Source organism: Vitis riparia, chromosome 7 (assembly GCF_004353265.1).
Source record: "Vitis riparia cultivar Riparia Gloire de Montpellier isolate 1030 chromosome 7, EGFV_Vit.rip_1.0, whole genome shotgun sequence".
Taxonomy (NCBI): Eukaryota; Viridiplantae; Streptophyta; class Magnoliopsida; order Vitales; family Vitaceae; genus Vitis; species Vitis riparia.
The window spans coordinates 8719734-8739094 of record NC_048437.1 but is presented as its reverse complement, the minus strand read 5'-3'; the positions used below and the strand labels follow the sequence as shown (position 1 = coordinate 8739094).

Sequence of the window (19361 nt, the reverse complement as noted above, 5' to 3'; positions counted from 1 at the left end):
TCCCATGCAAGTCCATTTCCTCTATTTCTCTTTATCTTGTGGGCAACTCCCAGAAAAGTGTTCATAATATATGTTCACTCTTTGGATCCTCTCCACTTAAAGTTGGTGACCAAAATTTTCATATCCGTGACAAGCCATGTGTCACGTGGTGACCGGAAATTTTAATTCGACTTCTTTATTGTTTGATCCACAAGTTGGTCTATGTTTTTTTTCCTTGCATGAAATATAACATCGAGTTCATCCATTGTTCAAAATTTCTAGAATTGTCGTTTCGTCAGGCATATAGGCTCCGCCACCAAACAATACCTAAATTCTTACCAGAATGCTCTGAATTGAGCTCTTTGTTTTCCAATATATCGTAAAATAAGGCACCCACCTTGACCTTCATTTGAAGATTGCCCATACCATAAGCAACATCCAAAATTCCTTGTCACGTTGAGACAGTTCACTAATGCTGATCAACTACCATCTGAAACTGATCGTCTTGTGCCCTTTCTTATACAAAAAGAAAGGTCAAACCAAATACAACTCCATTAAAACAAGCTTACAAGTTTCACCAATGGCTTTTATTTTCCCCTCTGGCCGATAAGAGGTGACCTATAAACCTACCGGTGTTAGACATGGTGCTATAGTTCTTTCTCTTCAACTCTGTGAAGTTCAGAAGCCATGGCCATGAACTCTTACACTGTGGCTTTGCTTGTTTTCTTCATCAATTTGAGCCTTTCTTGGGGAGCTGATGAAGGTTTAGGAGCCTCTTTTATCTTTGGTGATTCTCTAGTGGATGCTGGAAATAATAACTATCTTTCCACTTTGTCTAAAGCAAATATCCCACCCAATGGAATTGATTTTTCTGCTACTAGTGGAAATCCCACCGGCCGGTATACCAATGGGAGGACCATTGGTGACATTGTAGGTCAGTCCTCCGTCCCTCCCATCCTCATGAATTTTCTTTTACCTATTTCAGAAGAATTAGGACATGTATGATTTTTCTTGCAAAATTTTCAGGAGAAGAGCTGGGAATACCAAACTATGCTGTCCCGTTTTTGGCCCCGAACGCCACAGGAAAAGCTATACTGTATGGAGTGAACTATGCGTCAGGAGGAGGGGGAATTTTGAACCAAACTGGAAGAATATTTGTTAGCACTCATATTACTAATCATCTATTTTTGGTTGACAAGGGCTCTTAATTAAGAAGTAATCTAAGGGGAGAGAGGTGTTTTTTGCAGGTGAACAGGCTTTCCATGGACATACAGATTGACTACTACAACATTACAAGAAAGCAGTTTGATAAATTGTTGGGGCCATCCAAGGCCAGAGACTACATAACGAAGAAGTCCATCTTCTCCATCACGGTTGGAGCAAATGATTTTCTCAATAACTATCTGCTTCCAGTGCTCTCCATTGGAACAAGGATTTCACAAAGCCCAGATTCATTCGTTGACCTTCTCATCAGCACTTTGAGGAGCCAACTCACGGCACGGACGCTAAACCACTCCTATTGACATATTATTATTAGGTTTTGAAAATGGTTATTAATTATAATTATTGTTTGTTCAATGGCAGAGACTTTATAAACTGGATGCTCGGAAGTTTGTGATCGGCAATGTAGGGCCAATAGGGTGCATTCCTTATCAGAAGACCATAAACCAGCTGACCCAAAATCAGTGTGTGGAGTTGGCTAATAAGCTGGCGCTTCAGTATAATGGTCGACTAAAGGATCTACTCGCAGAACTTAATGATAACCTTCCTGAAGCCACGTTCGTCCACGCAAATGTGTATGATCTAGTGATGGAAGTCATCACAAACTATGCCAAATATGGTGAGTGAAATGAACATTGCCTGGAAAAATGCTGCTTTTATGAACTGATGACTTAGTGGCATTTTTTTGGATTTTTCACTTTAGGATTTGTGTCGGCAAGTAAAGCTTGTTGTGGAAACGGGGGGCAGTTCCAAGGGATAATTCCATGTGGACCTACATCGAGCATGTGTTCGGATCGGTCCAAGTATGTGTTCTGGGATCCTTACCATCCAAGCGAGGCTGCCAACCTTATAATTGCCAAGCGACTGCTGGATGGAAGCACCAAATACATATCTCCTATGAATCTTCGACAGCTTCGAGATCTTTAGCTTCCCTACTTTGTTTGTATGTCTGTTTGCCCCCCAACTTTTCTCTCTTGAAGAATTTTCGTCTCCCCTTTTTTACTTTGTTGCGTGTTTAGTAATATTTTTCAGGAAAGCCATCACAAAACTTTATTTCGTTAGCTTGGGTACTGTTTCAGAGAAGTAGCTGCTAGTCTCTAAAACAATCAATGACCAGTACTATACTCTCTTCACCAAAGGTTCGGCCTGATATGGCCCCTCTATATATATATATAGGGATTGTTTTCATCTATATGACAAAAATGAAAAATCTATGCGAAACCTAATTAAGGGAGGGATCCTGCAATTTCATCATCGACCTGTACTGATCAGGAACAATGCTATTGCTAGCTACAACAATTTGATTGCTTACTTTGTGAATTCAAGCATCTATCTCTTTATAGAAAAATCCGAGGAATTGTTTTGACTGTCCATAATAGTAATCGGTTACTAATTATGTAGACATGAACATGAGTTTAACCTTACAACTTTTTCAAAAATCAAAATAAATGGTCTGCGGAACTGTCTACGAATCTTGAAAACAACTGGGAAGAAGAAATTAAAACCGTTGAAAAATGCTAACCATATTTAGCAATTTTCTGCCGTTAGTTTTTCTTTTTCTTGAGAACCCGCAAGTGAACGGCAAGCACTGCAATAACACTGCAATACTGAAGTAGTTAATGAGTTGGAATTTTTCGGAAGAAAAAAAAAAAGGGGGGTTAAAATTGAGTGAAAGAGGACAAATGTTTAGTCCTGGAGACTTAAAATTAGGTGAAACATGGGGGGAGGGAAGAATCTGGAATCGTATTCGGAAAGAAAAGGCCAAAAAAAAGAGGTTAAAAACTGGGAAGAGGGAAGGGAATCGACATAATGTCAGTTAATTATGGGCGACCAAATGAACAGTGGAGACTCTGAGAGGTGGAGAGAGAGAGTGGCGGAGAGGGGTCTGAGGCCTGTAATCTGAGAAATGAAAGCGACGTATGAGAGTGCGCCGGAGACACAGCAGCCGCGCGTGCCAGGCATATCCACTCTCATATCTCCGACCACACCTCTTCAATAGTGACAGATGTCACGCTTCTCTGATGCAACCTTGGCCCCACCCCACTGCCTAAGTCTCATCTACCCCCACTCACTCCCTCACTCACTATTCAAACTACATACGGATCGTTCATCCCTGTAATTCATTTTACACCACTAAATATTATCTTAACCTCAACTCATTTCTTTAACATTGATGGCAAAATGAATCGTTGACCCCACTGTTTTTCTCTTAAATTTAGTTTATTAAAAAGGACAGCTTTGGATACTGTGGAAGGTGATTTTTGGGGGTAATCCTAATCCAAGGGTTGGGAGATTGGGAGATTGGGAGCTTGGGAAAAGGATGTGTGCATGGAGAAGGCAACATATGGCTGGTAGCCGTAGTCGTAGTAGAAGGAACAGTGAGCGAGAAATCCGGCAAGAAATAGCGTACGAAGAAGGAATCTGATGCGGACATGACGCGTCCGCAATCAGAGGAGAGACCCAATAATTGCACCCCACGCTGTCCGACATTATGATTATGTCGGTACAATACCCATCTTGATCTTCCATAAATCTCTCTCAATCTCTTCTACTCTCAATGCCCTCTGGGTCCTCCCCCTTAATGCTAATCATAATCATAAATGGCGTGCTATTTCCTTTCCCAATTTGCCATACCCAAGCATTTAATGCAATGCCCACTTTTTGATTCAATTTTTTTTGAACTTCACTCCCATCCCATGATCAGGAGTCCCCACGTCAATTCTGTTACAAATATAAGAAGGAAAAATATTACGTATTGGTCATGAAATTATATTTCACAGCCATGCAAGAGATCTACTTATAATTGGGGTTTAGGAAAGGTAGTCCCGACTCCCGAGAACATTTATGGAAGAGATCTACTTATACTGTGACAGGCTTAAACTTTAAGCAGGACCTTGATGGACTTTGAAAATTAATGACATCTTATCCAAAAGGGCATGCACCATATTAGAAAAACTATATTTTAATATTTGATAATGACAGAAGGGAGGCATGTTAAGAACATGGGCGTAATGAGGAAAGTGAGATTAAAACAAAAACACAAAAGGAAGTGGGCGTTTAATATTTGAGCCGAATAGCCGAACCAAGCAAAGAGCCTTTTTGGAGCCGACTGAAATGTCGTGCATAACAGAACACAGTAAAGCTGTTCACTCTGCTCATATAACCCTCAGAAGATGTTTCACTGCAACAGTCCCTCTCCCCCTCTCTGTCTCTCTCACTCCATAAAAACCCCCCTCTCTATGCACCCAAACTCACCGAAACCATCTCTCTCACTCTCATTCTCAGTCTCAATCCTCATCTCTACACATTTCTTCCACCACTCTCTCCCATCTAACATCGCCCTACCGATCAGCACGACTAGACGAAACTACTTTGTTACTTGAAAGAAAAATGCCGTCTGACTCCGGCGACAAACGACCATCAAAACCCCATCAAACGGGAGCTCCACCACCAGAACAAGAACACCTTCCCTGCCCACGTTGCGATTCTACCAACACTAAGTTCTGCTACTACAACAACTACAACTTCTCTCAGCCTCGCCACTTCTGCAAGTCCTGCCGCCGCTACTGGACTCACGGCGGCACTCTTCGGGACATTCCCGTCGGAGGTGGAAGCCGCAAGAACGCCAAGCGCTCTCGCACCACCACCTCTTCCGCCTCTTCTCAGGAACCCTTACCGGCTACTCCTGTTTTGGTCTCTCTCTCCACCAATCATGCCACGTCTATGCCGTTTGTGGGTGATGTTAAGCCTACAGTGAACGTGTGCGGGAGCTTCACTTCTCTGCTTAATACGCAGGGACCTGGGTTTTTGGCTCTGGGAGGATTCGGCCTGGGGCTAGGACCTGGTTTCGAGGACATGGGATTTGGGCTTGGAAGAGGCGTCTGGCCATTCCCTGGAGCCGGAGACGGTGGTGCTAGTGGCGGCACCGGCGGTGGCACTGCTCTAGTGGGAAACACGTGGCAGTTTGAGAGTGGCGAAGGTGGGTTTGTTGCTGGAGATTGCTTTTCTTGGCCGGATCTTGCTATTTCCACACCCGGGAATGGTCTCAAATGATCTCTTCTTCTGTATTCCCCTTTGAATCTCACTGCCTTTTTTCTTTTTTACCCTTTTATTTTAAATTTGAATAGGAACCAAGATCTAGTACGTGTTCAGAGTTGATTAGCTATGAAATTAGAGAAGTTGTAACTTTTTGACTCTATAAGTTTTGACCTTCTTTATCGTTTTGGCGTGTGTTCATGATGCGGCTTCTTGACAACAGTGGGGGGCCTTCCGGCGATTCTCCGTGCATGGCGGCCCTATCCCAGGTGGCCCAGCTTAGTAAATTAAGCGCACCATGCATTCACATTACGTGTGTATCAAAAAGATAAGGCTCATAAGTAAATAACCCCACCACAATCGCAACTTGGAAGACAGCATGCAGCACGCTTAAAAAGTCATGCTTTGATTGGCCCCACAACATAAGACCAAGGGCCAAGGCTGATGGATGACAGTGCCGGAGCCAGCCTTGGATGGTGATTGCCCTGATGGGTGGGGCTGATGTGGAGTCCTATACTTCTATAATTAATTAGTCCGTATGTAATTCCACAACCTTTGATCAAAACCTAGACCTTCCTAAAATAGATGGTGATCGAACCCAAAGTCTGATACACAAGAAGCCGAGCGCCCGTGATTTTGGTCATTGCTTTTGTTCTTACTCAATTTTGCATGGGCCCCGGCTCATTGGGCTTTGGCATGCCTAAGCGTAATCATTCACGACAAGGTTGGCTCCATTCACTTCACTTCTATGATGCTCTGGTTGAAGTCCAAAATAGTTTCTTTGGGCAGATCTGGATGTTCCAAATGAAACAAAGAATTATATCGCTTGAGATGGGATCGAAATATTCCTAGTAAGTGGTTGGTGGTGGAATATCTTTTCCCTTTTCTCTTGTTTTTTTTTTTTTTTAATGTGAAAAAGAACATTAAAAAGGAAAAGCCACGCCACTATTGCAAGTTTGCAACACTCCCTTAAAAATAACTATTTTCCCACTTCTACATTCCTTTTAACCATATTTAGTGTTTTGGATAAAACTTGATACTTAACTTTTAAGTTATTAACTTAAAATTTAGTATTTATTTTTTATTTTAAGTATTAAATTTATTTATAAAACATCTATATTTAAAGTATTATAAATACATAGGATAATCCTAAAATATTTATTATAAAAAATAAGTCAAAATATTGAATCATTATTTTAAAATATGCTTTCACTAGTATGATTAAATGAGCCGGATAGGATTTAAAATTCAGAATAAATTAATTATTTTGATTTAATACTTAAAATTAAAAAAAAACTTTAAATTATAATATTAAACAATTTCACTAAACATTCTTTATTTACTTAATGATTTAAATTAAGTTCGTAAATCATAGTAAGTCATTAAATTGATTTATCAAATACCCTTGTATAAATCATTTCTACATCCTTATTACAGTAAAAGGGTGGTTTGGAAGTCATCTTTAATACCTCCCTAATATATCACATTTTTTAAGTAAAATTTTATAAAATAAAAATAAAAATAAATTAATATTCTAAGTATAACTAATTTATAAAAAATACTTTTTATGATATTTATGATAAAAAAATTAATAACGAGAAATCCAAATAGAATAAAAGAAATAGAGAAATGCAAGTTATTGATTAGTATTTACCAAACTTCCAATGTGAATTGTTGAAAAGGTATGGTGAAATATGCATCATTAAATAAGAGTATAAAGATATGGAATCAAAATATAAACAAATCAAACCATTAAGTGATTGAAAGTGTATTGTAAAATTTGGATGTTTAAAAAAATGACGTAATCGGGTACAAATAAATGAGATAAAATATATAAAATGATAAGACGAAAAGTACAAAAAATAAAGTCAAAATATAAAACAATGGGATCCCATTTGAATACATAGTGATGGACCCAATTTGTATAAATGGGATCACTTCATTAATATTAATAAAAATAACAATTTTAGGTAATATTTTAAAATTAAATAATATATAACCCTCTTATTTGATCTTGATTCAAGGTTGTAACAATGTGTTTTTGAATCAAATTTAGTTGAGAATCAATTAGGTTTGATCTGATCCTTGTTGCAAGTTCTATTTTTTACTTGGGAAATGGAAGAAAGAAGATTATAAAGACTATTAGAATTTGTGAGGAATATTTTTCAATAATTGAAAATATTTTTCAATTATGTTGTTTTCTTCGGAAGAAGAAAAAACACAAAAAAAACTCATTTATTTTTTAAATATTTTATTTATAAAAGTATTGTAAATGAAATTTTAATTTAGAAAAAAATTCCCCTACTTTATAAAAAGTAGAGGAATTGTACATGAATTGATTTTAGTAAATATGAAATGGTTTTTTTACCATAAATTTTAACATAACTCTACCTTATAAAAAGTGGGTGTTGATTCTCATTACAATTTTTTTTAATATTTTTTTCTTGTATATAAAGGTATCCGATATATTTTTTTTGACTTTTTTTTTCCTTTTAAGTATCCAAGAGAAAAAGAAGAAAAAAAAATCACTTTTTCCTTTTCCCCATTTCTTTTGTTTTTTTAATTGAAAATAAATAAAAAATATTTAAAATTTTGACCTTTAATATTATTCTCTGCACATGATGACAAAGGCCTAATATAACATTTGTTGAATATCAAAAGTTGAAATCTACAAGCTTGAATATTCTTTTTTTGCTTTTTTTTTTTTTTTCAGGAACACTCTGGTGTATTTGCTTTGGGACACTTTTGGAATCGGAGGAAAAAGGCGATGCAAGTCTCTGTTAGTTTCGATGGAAAACAATTCCCAGAAAATTTTTCTTTGTTTTCACTTTCCCCATCATGATTTCGGGTTCACAAACTTAAGGTGTGGAATCTCACTGGTGGAAACCCGTTGCTTCTAATTTTCACGGCTATGGCTTCGATGTGAAAACGCATCGTCTGAGTTTCGCTGTTCTAACCCCCCTCATACTCTGCTATTGATACGAGGGTAAGATAAAAAAATCGTGGAGATCATTGATCATTCAATCCAAAAAAATCCGTATCGTATTTGTACGAAATGATGGGTAAACGGCGAAAGCCATACCGCAGGCGCCTACGATCGCTTGGCTGTTTCTCATTGAAAACAGAGAAATCTATAAGATATGTCCTTCAATCTATTTAATAAAAGAAAGTTGAACGGCGAACCTGGTGGGATGTACTTGACCACATGTGGCTACCAGAGGGTGATCTCAAAATCTCCTGAATGGATCCGGATGATGGCTCGCCAAGAAATTTTGGTAGAAGGAGAGTTACTTACATTATGTAGATGGTACCATCTCACCTCAGTAGGCAAGCCTGAAAAACAAGCATCATCATGCTATTCCACATCATGAATCCATGATGTATTCCATCCCGTGCACACCAAACTGCAGCTGGAGCGCTGGTCCAGTGTGCAAGAGATGGAATACATCACAAGCCCATGTAAGCCACCGTTAAAGAAAGAGTTCTCAAGACAGCTCTCCCTTCTCCTCCATTACTCTGCTTCGGCGGAGATAGAAATGCAAGGAGAGGGCAATTTATACTGGTGTGGTGGGATTGACTCGAGAGATCTGGAGCCCCTCAGAAGTGGGAAATCTACAAATCGGATTATTGGTTTGTCGACTTCTTTCTGTATAGGAAAGTTCTACTAATCTGTAATGGTTTGGGCTGGGCTTAAGTAAGGTCTTAATCATGCTATTCTTTTTAGTCTTGTTTGGAAATCAGAAATTAAAGCTTGGAAATGAGTGGGAGAGGGTAGAGTTGAGAATGCTCCATGAGATGGAAAGCACCCAGGAACCGGCAACCTGACATCCAGCGAGGTAGATGTGATGGTGAGTCCTTTTCAACTCATATTTTAAGCTGTTCTCTGATATCATCTCTTTATGTACTTCCCATTCTCTTTTTGAAGATCAGAATCTTTTGATATCAAGGGAGGGACATTCTATCGGATCTTCAACATTGTGTTTGTGATTTTAAGCTTACTTTGAACTGGTGTTGCATAAAAACGGATTCGGTGGGCTACTACCAAAAAGGGACCATTTTCCACTAAGGATGCCATGAACATGTCTAAACTTCAATCTCCAATCTCCAATCTCCATTGCCATATCTGAATCTCTTTATCTTTCTATAAAGTAAAAGCTGGTATCATTTCTGATGAAATGTGCTGGAATTATTCTTGTGGTCTGTGTTGTGTGTCCTTGCATCCCACGTTTTCAATGAGGAGAGAGAGGCCTCACTAGTCACTACAGAACAGTTTCTCTCATTTTCGAATCTCTGGTTAATGGAAACATGTGGCCCTCCTCCATAGTCAAGCCTTAATCAATTGATATCAGGTGTCAACAACTACCAAACTTAAGCTCTTGCCTCTCCCCATTCTATTATAATTCTCCTCCAAGGCTACAATTGCTCAGAAAAATCAGAAGTATATGCTTGTCTTTCTGTAATCAGGATGATGAATTAAAGGTCTGGTAATGGGTCACATTATATTTGGTGTCGATTTCAGGTATGCTTTTCTTCTATTATAGCAAATGCAAATTAAGCATGGAAGTCTAAGGGTGTTCCACTGTCTTACATTTTGTTTTTGATCGACAACAAGAACATCATATATTCTGAGCCCAAGTCCAACACAGGGCCCAACCAAATGTTCAAGAGTAAAGATTATATTGGGCTGGGCTCACCTTTAGTCTACCTACCTTTCATCTGTAGTCACGGGGCTGGGCTTTTCACAAGAAAAGAAAAATAGAACACAAAAGAAGAATTCCCCTTTTTTTCCATCTTTTCTCCCTTTTCCCTCTCTAGGGTTTTAGGGAGGGGTTTCAAAGTTTTTTCGCCAATTTCACCGCCAATTTCACCGCCAATTTCTCCGCCAAATTTGGCAAGTCTCCAGATGTCGATCATGTTTCAGATGCCAAATCCAAACCCTAAACCCCATTAGCAAGAAAGAAGAAGAAACACGAAGGCAATGGCGTTCTCTTTGTTCTCATCGCCTCAGCCACAGCAACCCCAACAGCTCTTTCAGCCTCAGCCACAACCACAGCAACCCTTTCAACAACCCAACCCATTTTTACAACAACAGCAGCAGCAGCAGCAGCAGCAGCAATTACAACAGCAACAGCAACAGCAACAGCAATTTCAGCAGCCGCAGTTCCAGCAGCAACAACAGCAACCACTATATCTCTTCACTAACGACAAGGCTCCTGCGACTTACAGCACCAAGTGGGCCGATCTCCACCCCGACTCCCAGAAATTTCTCCTCCAGATCGAGTACTTTTCCGAGTTTTCTTTCTTTTTCTTCTCGTTTCACACTGTTTCATGGCGACCAAATTGAAGTATTAACTCGTTATAGTTGAGTTTAGTACATATTTAGGGTTTACCGGCTCATCAACTTTGATGTCTTTTAATTCATGGAATTGGAGCCGAGGCACTTTTAGTTGAATTTAAATTCCCTAAACTCCAAGTCCACTGAACTAATTTCAGATTAAATGCAATATTTGAATATTTACATGTGCAGCCAAATGCAATATTAGTTCTGTCTTTTTGATCCAATTTGTGGGTTGAGTTTAGATATGGAGTACTGGCGTCTGTGGTGATAAAAGTAGTGTTTTACATGTAGGGAGCGGATACTGGAGTATAGAGATGAAAGCCAGAGGTTGGATCAGTGTGGTCGTCTTTATGATTCTTCTGTATCCAACGATGCATTTGAGCTTGATGCAAGTCGCATTGTTCAGGTTTCCTCTTATTTAATCAAACTTCTTTTCCTCTTTCTATTTGTTCATTACTGTTTAGAATGCAATGTGAGAAGTGGATGAACCTTTTCAAATGTTTGTTAAATTTCCAGTAGAAGCTATTGTGCCCACATTAAAATTAATGGCCTAAATCGTCCACATTTTCTTGGTTTTTGACTAAATTTTGATCTTAAGAAACTTTTTTATTCGTGCAATCTGCTTTTCTCTCTGTGACCGTGGTAAACCTTTTATGATAATACTTGGGCCACATTTTGTTGGATATTTTTATTCCTGTATGATACTTGTGAGTTTTGTTTCTGCGAATGGTGGCATCTGTGATGTGACCTTCACCACACATGATAATAGACCTACTATTCTCAAGCAGTGGTGAAAGTGAAGTATGGATTATAACTAGGATTAGGATTGGGATGGCTTGCTAAAGTGGGAACTTGTTTGGTTTTCTTTCAGTTCCTCTGAGGTGGAGGCAAGGATTCAAACTTTGGTATTTTTGTACTTTGTCGGTCATACTAACTAGGATGATTGTGTTTGAAGTTAAATATTTTCCAGATTATAACTTAGGGAGCTTAAAATATTTTCAGGTGTATCTTTCTTCCAACATTGTCCTTAATTCAGGATTTCATTTGTGGTTGATGGAACTGAGTAATTGGTCTTGCCTTCTTGGATAGCACCCTGACTATAGTCTGTAAAATTTTAAGACCTTAGTCTTCCCTGAACTTGATACAAGGCAAGCTGAATACATATGGCTACTTCAGCAAAATAGTACCTATATGTGTTATTTTTCTTCTTTCTAATACAAATATCTAAAGATGATAATGTAAAATAAACCAATGGATCATGATGACAGAGCTTATTCTAACTAAACAATTTCAGTTGCAAGCCCTACCATTGTCATTCCTATTGCTTCATGTTCTTGTTGAGTTAGAATTTATGGCATGGCAATGAATATTTGCAAATTTTTCTGATAGGAACTTGGGGGAGTCAGTACTGCCATGGAGCGACAGAAGGCTGTGTTGCAAGAATTGATGGCTGTTGTGAAGGATATGTTAAGAAACACAGAGGTTGCTGTTCGTTCTTTTATGATGTTACGTCCAAGGTTCCTTCATCCAGGTTCTGGAGCTGTGTCAAGTGCCCCTGCACCATCACAGGCCCCGGGGGCAACTGTGGTTCCTAGTGCAAGCAGTCAACTGACTGTTACCTCCATGGCACCAGTTTTTGATTTCTACAGTGGGCTCCCGAGGAAACCATCTCCATTTTTGCTGCAAACAGTTGCTAGATTTGAGAAGTATCTTGGTGAATGCCGGCAGTGGATTGAAGAGTTAGAGCAGCTACTCATAGATTTTGACAGGAACTCTTCCAATGGCAGTTCCTCGTTACTGCAGTCTCTTCCAAAAGTCATGTCAAATGTGCATGACTTTTTTGTTCATGTAGCTGCTAAGGTAAAGAAAACATTTTTGTTTTTTAAAACCTCAATTATATAGTTAAGATCTGGCCTTAAGATTTAGTTTTTATGCTGTGGTGATTATCCATCCAAACCATATACTTTCTTAGATTGTGTTTTGGGAAACAAAGGGATGCAATTGAACCTAGGATTCTTAATTGCTCTCTCATTTGGGACTGAAAATTAATAAATTGCTCTGAACAAATTATTTTATTACCCAAACTGCTGTAAAAATGAGGTTTTTTTCCCTTGTTTTTGTGTCCCAGGTTTATAATAATAAATTCTTTTTGCAAGAGTTTATTTCTGTGATATAGGCTGTTTGTGCCATCCCTCATTCATCTTTTATTTTTCATTAATGGTGATGACAACATGAAAGCAGTGAAGAGTTTTCTGGAAGCAGTTTCCTGATCTACACTAAAACCTGAACTGTGACTCCTATGAATCTGCCCTGTAACATTTTGTGGTCTAAGGAGAGACTATGGTGTATATAAACAGACCACTTGCCTGAATATGGTTTATGTGATTCCTATACTTGCTGATTCTTATGATTGCAGTTGCTTGTGTTGTGGGTAAGGTGTGGCATTAGATTATGGTAATTTTGGATTTTTCTGTGCCAGAATGTTTTTTTTTTTTGCCTTAATGTTTTTTTTTTTTTTCCTTTTTTCTTTCTTGTCTATAGTTTGTAATGGATGTGTTTTCCTTTGCTGAAGGTGGAGAGCATTCACCAGTATATTGAATCCATGAAAATGGCTTATCTTGCTGACCAGCGCCGTCGAGGGGATGGGAATGATCCATTTCTTGAGGCCGACCGGCGAGAAACAGCCAAACAAGAAGCTGCCTCTAAGCGGGTACATCCAACATTGCATTTGCCTGCTGTTTCACCGCCATCAACTCAAGTTGCTGGGTTGTTTGCGAGCTCATCTACAACTGGTGCATTGACTGCACCACAACAGACATTTGCATCAGCTTCATCTGGTAGTGGGTTCTCACTTTATGGTACTCCATCTTCTGCTCCATCTGCCACCACCACATCATCTTTGTTCACAACACCAACAACCTCTGCTCCAGTACCCTCCCTTTTTGGAACTTCTGGTGCTTCTCCACAGACATCACTTTTTAATTCATCATCATCTTTGTTCGGGTCTTCCTCAACACCCTCCTTGTTTGGTTCCACCTCAACACCATCTTTGTTTGGTTCTGCGGCAACACCCTCTTTGTTTGGTAGTGCTGCCCCTTCTTTTGGTAATACTCCTGCAGGAAGTTCACTTTTTACGACTCCATTTGCCTCAGGTGCCTTTTTATCCTTTTTATTCTCTAGCAGCATCATAACTATTAATTGGCAAAACTTCTGTTTTTCTGTTTTTCTCAATTTTGGATTCAGAAGTTGTTTGTTCATCTACAACACTGCCTTTATTGTACTATCCCGTTGTTGTACTATCCCATTCCAGAAAATTGACGTCAATGGATGTGCTGGATATCTGGTGGGCTATCCTCCAAGCGTCTGATCTTAAAAATATAAAAAATCTTAATGTTCTTTTCTAAATTAAAAACTCTTAAAGCATGGAAAATTTGGGAAAATTCAACCAGCCGGGTTAGTTTTGGATGTGATATTTAAAATCATATTTTCTAAAGGTGTCCATGACAGCTTCAGTTCTTCTGGGAGCTATTTTATTTATTAGTACCAAACTTATTTAAGCGACCATGACATACTGTGTCAAACTTTGTTACACTGTATGAATAGAAATTCATGGGTGCCTTGGGTGATTTGTGGTTTCCCAGTGGACTGTCTTGGCTGGTTTTATTATTGTGAATGTGTTGTCTTAGTTTTATGAACATGATTTGCATTCTGGATTATAATGATTGATGAAGCAGTCAGGGTTTGCATGATGTTGGGGGCATATGAATCAAGTACCTCTCCCTAGGCCAGAAAAATAAAAGAAAGTGAAAAAGGAAGAGAAAAACACAATGATATCTTGATTAGCAATTGGTTTCCAAATTAATTGCAGACTTCAAGATTCTGCTTTGGTATTTACTGATTTCCTCATTCCAAACTTTCTTGGTTGTGAGTAAAAAATTTCATTTTTTCCCCAGGTGCTGCAACAGGTTCAGGGGCAAGCTTTGGGGCTGCAAGTGTGAGTATATTTTCTCTTAGCTTTCTGCTTATTGTTTGAAAAATTTTAATTATTTGAAGAAGTTTAATTAATTCATGTAAAAACTTCCCAAAAAAGAACTGTGATATTATGTTCCTTGGTAACAAATTGAGCATATTGGGTGGTTCAGATAGCAACCTATGTTGACTTGAAAGAAACGCTGGACCCACTCAACCAAGAACTAGTTTTAACATATTACCCATCATTGTATTGGATTCTTGCTTTGTCAGAGTTGGATTGACAGTTACCAACTTTATTTTATATGTGAAAGTTGGCTTTGATGGTCTCCAACTTTATTTCATATCCTATGACACTCTGCAACTACTGAATTACAGCTTCTGCATTTCCTGTTTTTCTTTTCCAGAAATCATCAAAGCCCAAAACTAGAACTGCCCGGCGTTAGTTACAATGTCCGTCAGCCATGGATTCCTGGAGCAACCTCTGACTCGCTTGAAAGTTACAATTGCCATCATTTTTTGCTCTCCTTAATCGATTAATGCAGTTTATTCTGCTCCGGCGTTTGTGGATAATACAGATTGAAGAAAAGTCATGCTCATATTTCAAATGCTGCTGCTTCATTCTGTCATGGATCTGCCATATTCCCTTCTGACTTGAATGCTTCATATATGTTCTGAGGTCCATTTTACTGTAACCTTGTAGAATACAATCAAGTTGAATGTTCTGGTATTAGACCCCCATGACCCCCATGAGAAAATTGTATTCCTGTTGTCTAGGCATCATGACAACAGAATGAGCTCTCTTTAGTGGCCTTAAGTGGAATGTGTTTGATAGTAACTTAGATTTTGTTTGTTGAGAAGTCCTGCTAATCAAGTACTTTTTCGGTCAATATCTCCCTCACTTCATTTTTTTCTTTTTTCAGATTTTTATTGTTTTGAGTAATAATGTAGATGATACATGATTGATTGAGTAATGGGCTGCTTGAGATGTACCCTGGTTTCAAATGTGTGTTTGCTATGTCTACATCCTTGTTTCAACAATGGATGCCAGTGATGGGATTCGAGAAGGAAATTAACTCCCTTCTCAGGAAAATGGATGCTAGAAAAGGGTGTGGAGTAAAGATCTCAGGGAGGAAAAAGGAAAACGTTCTTGTCATCTCGTGTTGAGAGGGAATTTCGTAAATTGGAATGCTCGGTTAATTTAAGTAGCTCTCCTCTCTTTATCAGGGGAGATGGTAGGAGTAGTGGGGTTTAGTCTATCCTGTTGTGAGGATGTTGTTTCTTTTTACAGTTGTGCTTTTGAGTTTTAGTGAAGTGCTCAGGGGTGTTTTTGCTTCCTTGATGGTTTATAGGGTGTAGGGATCTGTTTGTTGTGAGAGTGGTTTTTTTGCGCTTCTTTTTTTCTCTTGCTTGCCTGCTTGCTTTGCTTTTATTGCATACGTGTGTACTTTGTTGTATCGCGTTTCCTTTTAATATATCCTCTCTATTTACCTATGAAAAAGAAAAATGCATGGTCGAAAGACTTGAATTAATCTCAAACTTAAGTTGCTACGGGGGTAGAAACTACAAGGCTATGATTGGTAATTGTTTTTAAAAATAATTTTTTGTTGTTCTGAAACAAAAAGCAGGAAGACACTATGGATAAGTAAAAAAATGGAAATTAAGACCCTGTTTAATAATTATTTTTGAAAATAATTTTAAAAAATAAATTTTGAAAATTATTTTATAATGTTTTATAGAACAAATGTTTAATTTGAAATGTTTTTAATTTATTTTTTATGTTTTAAAAATATCTTTATATGTAATGTTTTATTTTTAATTTTTTTGTATAATTATTTTTCAAATCCATTTTTTAGAAAATAAGTGAAAATAATTAAAATAGGTTTTTTAAAAATACTCTATTTTTTGTTTTGAAGAATATAAAATAGTTTTTGATTTTTTAGTTGTCAAACGTGTTTTTTTTTTTTTTTTTTAAAAAGGTTATCAAACAAATCCTAATTTTCTATTCTTAAAAATACAAAATAAGGTATTTTAAAAAAAATCATGTAATACACAAGGCAAATATTCTAAATAGTAAGACTTTTTTTCAAATAAGCCAATTCATTTATTGATCCATTTTTTTTCCTTTTCAAAGATTAGCCTTTTACCCATGTGTTTTCAAATTAAGAATTCTTTCTTACTTCCCAAACATATCCTTCTACATTTATATATAAATGTTAATTGTTGATTCATTGCCGAAAGTGACTTAAAACCAATAATTTATTATTTAATGGATTTTGTCATTGTAATACTCCATTTAGGAGTTATCAAAATTTATCAATTCAATTGTTTTTACTTATTTTTCTTAGAAATGTTTTAAAAAATAATTATATAAATATGAAAAATAAAGTATGATATATCAAAACTATTTTTAAAATACATTTAAAAATATAAAAATTTGATTAAAAATATTTTAAGTTCTCAAACAAAATTTTGTTCTACAAAATATCACAACAATTTTCAAATTTCGAAAATAATTGCTTGGTTGGGCTTGACCGACACAAGCCTGCTGTAATAGAGCCTTGGTGCCCTCGGCCATCTCCAGTCCTCATGCCCAGTGTTGAACCTTCAACTTTCTTTCCTGTTTTCCAGTCTCTATAGTCTACCTTATATATCACAAACCCTTGTATCAAATTCATCTATTTCTGATCTTATCATGTTTCCTTGTAGTCTGCGTAGTTCATGTTGGGCTTCATCAACTCTTGGGTGTGATTGATCGCCTGAAGAGAATACTTGAATGTCGTTCATCACCTCAATCCAGCTTAGCCCAGGGTCCTTTTCCAACATCAATCCTCTTATCTTTCTCCTTATTTTAGCTACAGAATCCCACCTCCCTGCAGCCGCATAAAGATTTGAAAGCAATGTGTGGGTGGCACTGTCTTCTGCATCTAAGCTTAGAACTTGCTCTGCAGCATGAACTCCTATTCTTAAATTTTTATTACTGATACACGAACTTAGCAAAGTTCTCCATAGTTCTAAATAATCTTCTCTAAACGGTGATTCGATGATAGTTTCCTCAGCCTCCTCTAACAATCCTGCTCGACTTAACAAACTTACCATGCAAGAATAGTGCTTTGGCCCTGGCAATAAGCCCATCTCCATCATATAGTTCCATAGAAACTTTCCTTGTCCGACTAAGCCACAATGACTACATGCTGCAAGCAGAGATACAAATGTCACATGATCAGGTCTTATGTTGTGATTTAGAATCTCATCAAACAGCTTCAAAGCTTCTTCTGCCCTTCCATGGTGGCTATAACCTCCGAGCATTGAATTCCAGCACTTCAAATCAGGGTTTTTGACTAGGGAAAATATCGACTGAGCAGCTTGAAGATTACCATTTTTCGCATACATATCTACCAGACTCCCGCAAACTGACATTTCAACATCATACCCGGTTCTTAAAGTGAGAGAATGAATCATCTCACCCTGCTTGAGAGTTGCAAGATCGGCACACACACTCAAAACTCCACTGAGTACAAAACTATCAATCTTATGGCCTTCTTGACGCATTGCATAGAAGAACTTAACAGCAGTCTCTCCATCACCCATTCTAGAATGAGCTGTGATCATTTCTGTCCAGAGAACTACATCCTTCTCTGGAATCAAACTGAAAACCTTTTGAGCAGAGTCAGTTTCATCATTTTTGAAATACATGGAAACCAGGGTACTTCCAATGTAGACACTCCTCTCAAATCCTGCTTTCATAACTTGGGCATGGAGAGGTTTCCCATAATCAGAAGCTAGTAATGCTCCAGTTGCAGAAATGATGGCAGCAAAAGTATGTTCATCTGGTTCAGCAAAAGATATTCTAAGCAATTGGACAAACATATCAATAGCCTTCTCTCCATCTCCCTTCTTTGAATACCCTGCCATCATTGAGTTCCAAGAAACTAAATCTGGGTTCTCAATTCTACAAAAAATTGTAAATGCCGTTTGCACGTCACCACAACTGCAATACATGTCGAGCAGCGCATTCTGCAAAGGTAGATCAGCTACAGTACTGAATATGATCATGCGGGCATGTATGGCTTGCCCACAATCATCATTTCCCAATCTACTGCAGGCGTTCAAGACCATTGAGTATGTGTATTGGGTAGGAATTACACCATTCCTTACCATGCTGCCAAAAACATGAAGGCCTTTCCTTATCCTCTCATTTTTCAAATTCCCAAAGATTATAGAATTCCAAGCAACGACATCTTTATCAATGATATCTCCAAACACTTTCTCAGCGGATTCCTGATCCCCACAGTTTGAATACATTCCAAGCACAGAGGTTTGAACGCGTACATCATTCAAGAAACCTGACTTTACAACCCGGGCATGAAGCTCAGACCCTATAAACTGATCTTCCAATGAAGAAGACCCTTGTAGCAGGCTCGTGAATGTCGAACCATTCGGTCTGAGGTCTTCAATTTCCATTTGGGCAAGTAATTTGAAGGAGAAAATTGCATGACAAGGAGTTCTAGAATAGGCTGCAATAAGTGCATTGAAAGAAACAATATTTCTTTGAGGCATTTTGTCGAACACAAGCTGTGAATCGCCAAGGGACCTGCATCGTCCATACATAGAGAGGAGGTTGTTGTGTACATATGGGGATTGAGCGGAGAGGGTTGTGGAAGTGAGGATGATAGCGTGCAGCTGACGCGCTTTTTTCAGTGAGGTTGTAGTGGTGCATTTTTGAATGAGAAGGGCTGTCAAGGAAGATGCTTCATATGCTGATGGCATGGAAAAAAGATTGGTGGGTTTATTTCCCAAGTCTCAACCTGCTTGTTTA

General features: G+C 38.0%; 4 protein-coding genes across 4 annotated transcripts; 3 read left to right on the top strand and 1 right to left on the bottom strand.

Annotated features, from left to right (window-relative positions):
• The first annotated feature begins 542 nt into the window (after positions 1-542).
• LOC117917756 (GDSL esterase/lipase At2g23540-like) lies at positions 543-2520 on the top strand. The gene is made up of 5 exons (XM_034834131.1): positions 543-913; positions 1006-1136; positions 1227-1475; positions 1564-1819; positions 1904-2520. Exons 1-5 carry the CDS (start codon positions 667-669, stop codon positions 2125-2127), a joined length of 1107 nt encoding a protein of 368 aa, XP_034690022.1. The 5' UTR covers positions 543-666; the 3' UTR covers positions 2128-2520.
• Positions 2521-4370: 1850 nt separating this feature from the next.
• Positions 4371-5422, top strand: LOC117917618 (dof zinc finger protein DOF3.4). The gene has a single exon (XM_034833944.1). It carries the CDS (start codon positions 4591-4593, stop codon positions 5251-5253), a length of 663 nt encoding a protein of 220 aa, XP_034689835.1. The 5' UTR covers positions 4371-4590; the 3' UTR covers positions 5254-5422.
• Positions 5423-9500: 4078 nt separating this feature from the next.
• Positions 9501-15534, top strand: LOC117918645 (nuclear pore complex protein NUP58). Its single transcript, XM_034835439.1, has 6 exons — positions 9501-10515; positions 10865-10979; positions 11963-12433; positions 13146-13725; positions 14527-14567; positions 14950-15534. The coding sequence occupies exons 1-6, from the start codon at positions 10214-10216 to the stop codon at positions 14986-14988; spliced, it is 1548 nt and encodes a 515-aa protein (XP_034691330.1). The 5' UTR covers positions 9501-10213; the 3' UTR covers positions 14989-15534.
• Positions 15535-17022: 1488 nt separating this feature from the next.
• Positions 17023-19336, bottom strand: LOC117917280 (pentatricopeptide repeat-containing protein At3g50420). Its single transcript, XM_034833502.1, has one exon. The coding sequence runs from the start codon at positions 19310-19312 to the stop codon at positions 17189-17191; it is 2124 nt and encodes a 707-aa protein (XP_034689393.1). The 5' UTR covers positions 19313-19336; the 3' UTR covers positions 17023-17188.
• Positions 19337-19361: the final 25 nt, after the last annotated feature.